At 45.0% G+C, this 6091-nt stretch overlaps 1 protein-coding gene across 1 annotated transcript; it reads left to right on the forward strand.

Moving 5' to 3' along the window:
• Positions 1-636: 636 nt before the first annotated feature.
• Positions 637-5477, forward strand: LOC145799226 (uncharacterized). The gene is made up of 4 exons (XM_082888762.1): positions 637-681; positions 2832-2895; positions 3992-4656; positions 4748-5477. The coding sequence occupies exons 1-4, from the start codon at positions 637-639 to the stop codon at positions 5369-5371; spliced, it is 1398 nt and encodes a 465-aa protein (XP_082744888.1). The 3' UTR covers positions 5372-5477.
• The last annotated feature ends 614 nt before the right edge of the window (positions 5478-6091 follow it).

Genomic DNA, 6091 nt, shown 5'->3' on the forward strand with positions numbered 1-6091 from the left:
AAATAAAATATTTGTAAAAAAATATTTTAAAAAATTAATAGATACACAAGAATACAAAAAATATACTGAATTATTTTTTTTTTTTTTTTGTAGTTTTGACATTTAGTGAATTTTTTAAAGATTTTTTCACAAATTTTATATTTTTTAAGTGTATTTATGTTAGGTGTATCTAAAAATTTCAAAATTTATTTAAAATATTAAAAAAAATCAGTGAAAACAAAAAAAAAAATATGAAAAATAAAAAAATTTCAAATTTTTAAAAAGTGAATTTAGAAAACTCAAACCAAATAAGCTAATTGATTTTTTTATAAGTTGTTTGAAAATGATTTAAATAAATATATTTATTTATCACTTTTTTTCATTTTTTATACATTTTTAAAAATAAAAAATATACTAAATAAGCAAATCTCAAACAACTCTGTAGTATATGTACATGCAATATAGACAGGTCAATCAATTCAACAAAACAAGAGGTGCACCTATAAAGTACCCAAGAAAATATAAGATCAAATCTAGCTAAATTTTTCCTAATAGTTATGATTTAAATCATTATTAAAAAGATAAAGAAATCAAATCCAACAAAAATTTGCCTAATTTGTGGGACATTCTTCACATGGCATGTTATTATTATCAAAAATGAGTGAGACCACTAAAAAGAGGAGTATTAATAGCTTTAAAGTGGTATGGGTCTCATATAATGGGATGTTTTGCTCTTGTGTTTTTTTTTTTTTTTGAATTTCTACCTCATTAGTGGTCAATTAGTGCTTCCAAATTAGTGGAATGAATCATTGTTGTATTATTATTATATTATATGCCAAATTTAGTCATGACTTAATTTTTTGTTTGTTACCCATTAAAGGAAATTTAAGGGCTCCTATAGTTCACATTTTGTTTCAATGTGTCAAGTTCTTTGGGGCATCCTAAATAAGTGTATTTTTTGTCTTTTTAAACTAAAAAGTTGAGAAAAAAAAAAGATGAATATTTGGGTTAACCTTTTATCTTTTTATAAAAAAAAAAATGTGTAATAAAAAATTGTACAAATAAAGTGTATAGTGAAAGAAAGTTAATTGGTTGTATGGCTGCCCAGTTGCCCCAGCATGTCTTACACAGAAAATAATTGCCTCATCGGGGCAAAGTGTTTGGACAGTGATGGTCTGTCTGTGGGGGCTACCATGGGTCCCATTTTAATAATATGAACCGTTCAATATGTACAACTCGTCGAGTATTATATGCCTGTAAAAAATCATGTTGATCGGATATCGATAACTATATGTTCGGATTAGTATTTTTTCAACAATTAACTATCACACCATCCATTTTGTTTATACAAAACTAATTTGATCATATAGTTAACGATATCCGATCAACGTGATTTTTTACAAGCATATATTACTCGACGAGTTCTACATATTCACGGTTCGAATTATCAAAACAGAACTCTTAGTGGGCCCCCAGGGGCCCAACATTATCATCAAACTTTGTGACTTTACATATGTAATTTTTTTTTTTGGCCTAAAAAGTATATAATGCCTTTCTACTTCACAAGTACGGTTGACAGAGCTTGATCAAACTTTTATATTATAAAAATATATAAAATATTTTTTTAATATTTTTTATTCGTGAATAGTAAGGACTTTTTTTACTTTTTGTATAACTTTTTGGCTTTTTGAATTATTTTGGACTTGGCAAACTAGCCCTTATTCCTTTCTTCCGAGTTCCGTCGATATCTGATCACCTGCGAGCAAATAACGGTGAGCTACCCGGCGGTGTGTAGCCGGAAACACCCTCCGACGGTCAAATTAGCACACACCTTAGAGGGAATAGAGAGAAGGGAGAGAGTGTTCTAGTGTAAGGATTTTCTTACAGAGATGTTCGTCTGTTGCGTATGGGGGGCGCAGACATGCTTATATACCTTCTGAGCCCCATATCCACTCCCTGTCATCTCCTGACACGTGGCTCTGCTATCCCATCTGTCAGCATAAGCCATGCCATTCATCACCTGCCCTCAACTGCCTGTCAGCACAGTTGGAGCTCGGCAGCCGAGCTGCCCTACCTCGGTCGTACCATGCTTCATACCTTAAGCGCCTATCCGGATAAACAAACGGAGGACCGGGCTAAGTGGCATCCCGGCCGAGCCTAGCCCGGATACTTACTTTGATCGGCCTTCTTGCCGGTCAATCAACTACCTCGGCTGACCGCGCCTTTCCGGGCGCCGGTCTCTCAGCATGCCTGGCTTCGACCATCCTCGGACCGAACATCCCGGTCTGACCGGTCGCTTCCCGGCCGAGCAATTTCTATACGGTCCGGGGTGGCACTCGCTCGATCCAAACTCTGCCCGGCCCAAGTTTTGGCTCCCCTTCTCTGGGCGAACAGTGGATCATCTCGGCCCAGTGCGCTGCTGGGCTCTCAACCTGATCGGTCAATATCTCGGCCCAACCCCAGATCATAAATTACCCTCTCAATTGCCCCTTAATTCCGTCCGCGGAAGCGTGACTGGGATTATTCACTTCGACCGAGATAACATCTCTCCGGTCGTCAAGACGCCAAGCCTTCACCGAGCTAATCTGCTATCCTTCCCCAGTCATGTTCCTCGGCTTACAGCCTTTTCGTCGAAAGTAGCTCGGCTGGCTCTTCGTCTCTTCATCCCGTCGCTTCAATCCTGACGTAGCCATAAATGGGGACACGTGGCGTGCTCCCATTGGTCATCGAGAAGCCAACCCGCCGTTCTTGTCAGATTTTGAATTTGGGCGGTCTCTTTCGCCTATACAAACTCCCCCCCATCGTTCCACTTTTTTTTTCTACTGCTGCCTCCATCTCTGACGATTCTGAAGCTCAAGCTCGACTGCCATTCTGCCATTCTTCGTATTGAGGAAGAACACCTTCAGCCCTTCACAGGTAAGATACTCAATCCCTCTTATGTTACTATTTTCTTTTACTTTACACACATTAGGGCACAAAAACGTAGCATTTAGGGCAAAGGCCATGGAATCCGTCCCAAACGCCCCAACTGTTCTTGGTGTTCTTCGTCTTCCTGAAGAACACTGAAGAACTGGGGTGAACCGGGCTTTGGGCCTTCTTTTGATCCAAAAAACCGACCAAACCGGGATAACAACATGTTTGTTTCAACCAAGATGAAAACCGAGATAACGAAAGGACTTGGCCGTTCAACCGGGCTAACATCTGGTCCGCTTGGGCGACCGGGCTCCTTAGATAGAATAGACAACCGAGGTGGTTTGGCACACTTAATGACCGAGCTAAATCCGGCACCTTCGCGCGACCGCGCTAACACTTGCCATCATTTTCCTGCAGAGTCCAAGGGGACCACTGTCATTCCTGAGGCTCTCAGGACCGGGCAACATCCAATACCCAGAGCCAAACCCCTCAGCCGGGATACACTAAGCCGGCCAAAAATGGGGAAGTTCCGCTTCCTAGTGGATACTCCGGCTGCGCTGGCTACGTTCAGGGAGGACTACGGCGTCCCGGCCGATGTCCACCTGCAGCTCGCAGAAGAGGAGACCACACCTTGGGGTAGGGAGGAGTGCCCCTTCACCGTGCTATCCATCGTTGAAGGGGGTCTTCGTTTCCCGCTCAACCCTCTTATAACCGAGTTCCTCCGCCGCACCGGGCTAGCACCCACACAGGTGTCCACCAACACTTATAGAATAATCAACGGCGTTCACGAATTGAACCAACGGTTAGGCACCAACTTAGGCCTAGCCGAGATATTGAGGCAATACACAATGGGCCACACCGGTGACGGCCTAGCTTACTACTTGAAAATACGACCGGGCAAGGAAAAAATCGTAACCGGCACCCCGGACAAAGATATGCACGACGATGATTTTTTTTGGGTGTCCGGCAATTACGAAACAGCCGAGGTGCCGGGCTGGTTCATAAGCAAGGACTTCGGTTCTTCATGTAAGCCACTCAAACTTGCTCGGTGAACTTAATTCTTTAGTTTAACTAACCGGTTTCCCTGTTTCTTTTGCAGCTATCCAAGCCTTGCAAGCCAACTACCAATTCCCCAACGTCGAGGCAATTCGGGCCGTGCTTAGGTACCGTCACCGAGACTGCAACGAGTTGCTCGGCTACACACCGACTTACAGATATTCTGCTCCGCGCCGGAGTAGAGTAACCGACTTCCTCAGAGCTCCTTCGCCTCCTCCAGATCCAACCCTACCAGACGTCCCATTAATCCGGTTAACCGACGAGCAAGAAATGGCCAAAAGATCTCGGATCAAAAACCTTCTAACCGCGACCTCAGCCGAGATACCGAGCGTAACCACCCGCTCCCCGGCTGCCGGTCAATCGAGTGCAGCCGTGGTAGCCCTTGCTTCTCCAGTTCCAGCTGCCGGGCAATCTGCCAGAGAAGCGCGCCGGGCTAGAAAAAGACCAAGGGCAGATCCCTCCGCCGAGCTCGTCGCCGAGCTGACAACCGAACATCCAGCTGAAACCCCTGCTCCCGTGCCCGCTTGGCGTCCTCAGCTGAAGCACCGGGGACAGGACATCCCGGCGACTGCTTCGATCAAGGCTGACAAAGAACACTTGCTCGCCTTCGATCTCTCCAAAGCATTTCTCCTACCGGGCGACGTGGTAGGCAGTGACCACGTCCCTGACACCCGGCTGGTAAAATCTTCCGTGAAGTCCATGGCCAGGGTAAGTCGACGTTCTTTTTAACATTTCACAAGTGTTTGCTCGGTCCTTCTTGCTCGGTCCCCTTTCTGATGTACTTTGTTTCTTTGTGCAGGCCATTCAGAAACAACATTTGGTCTTGGAGCGCATCCACCGGCTTAGGCAGAAAGCCAATGACACTGCCAGCCAGGTTGAAAGCCTTCAAGCCGAGCTCGGCCGGGCTAAAGCTTCTCTCGAGATGGCCAACAATGATAATAACAGGCTGCTCGGTCAACTGAATGCAGCCGAGAAAAAACATAGCGAGCTCCAGGCCGAGGTTGACACTCTGAAGAAGGAGAAGAGGAAGGCTTGCCGGGCTGCCAACAACGCAGGTTTCAACGAGGCCGAGAAGAATTACCAGAAGCAAGTCTTTGCAACACAAGACATATACTTCAAGGCTGGCTGGAAATCCGCTTGCGAACAGCTCGGCCAGGGCTCTGACACCGACGTTTTTGCCAATCCTCCCAAAGCTTCACTACCGGTCTATCTCGTGCCATATGCCAACGATGTTTTCAGCGCTTTACAGACTGAGGCCGAGGAGGGACTTGAAGATGGGGACGGGGAGGCAGATTCTGAGGAAGAAGAGGCCGAAGTGCAAGAGCAGCCCGGCAATGAGGAGCCCGGTGAACAAGATACCGGTCCAACCGTTGACCTTGAAGCCGGCGAGGACGAATTCACTCATCTATCCCCTCTAGTTTAATTTTCTTCTCTTTTGTATTTTTGCTTTCAACACTGCTGATGTAACCGGGCTTGGTCCCCACTTTTTGTAATGAATTTCTTATCAATGAAAATTCAAATTTTTGCAAGTGTATGCACGGTTGTAATCAGTTCTGTCTTCAGCAAAACATCTCGGTATAACTCATTGAACCGGAATACATAACACGGTTTAAGTACTTCAGCAGAACAAGACCAATTCATGAACCGAAATAGCCATCTCGGCTGTAACAAAGTTGAACAAATCAACACTTCCAACCGGAATACACCATCTCGGTTGGGAATCCAAAGTTGGACAAGACACCAACTCTTCCAACCGGAGTACATCATCTCGGTTGGGAATCCAAAGTTGGGCAAAACACCAACTCTTCCAACCGGAGTACATCATCTCGGTTGGGAATCCAAAGTTGGGCAAAACACCAACTCTTCCAACCGGAGTACATCATCTCGGTTGGGAATCCAAAGTTGGGCAAAACACCAACTCTTCCAACCGGAGTACATCATCTCGGTTGGGCATCCAAAGTTGGGCAAGACACCAACTCTTCCAATCGGAGTACAACATCTCGGTTGGGCATCCAAAGTTGGGCAAGACACCAACTCTTCCAACCGGAGTACAACATCTCGGTTGGGCATCCAAAGTTGGGCAAGACACCAACTCTTCCAACCGGAGTACAACATCTCGGTTGGGCATCCAAAGTTGGGCAAG

Source organism: Camellia sinensis, chromosome 9 (assembly GCF_055761805.1).
Source record: "Camellia sinensis isolate YWXY chromosome 9, ASM5576180v1, whole genome shotgun sequence".
Taxonomy (NCBI): domain Eukaryota; kingdom Viridiplantae; phylum Streptophyta; class Magnoliopsida; order Ericales; family Theaceae; genus Camellia; species Camellia sinensis.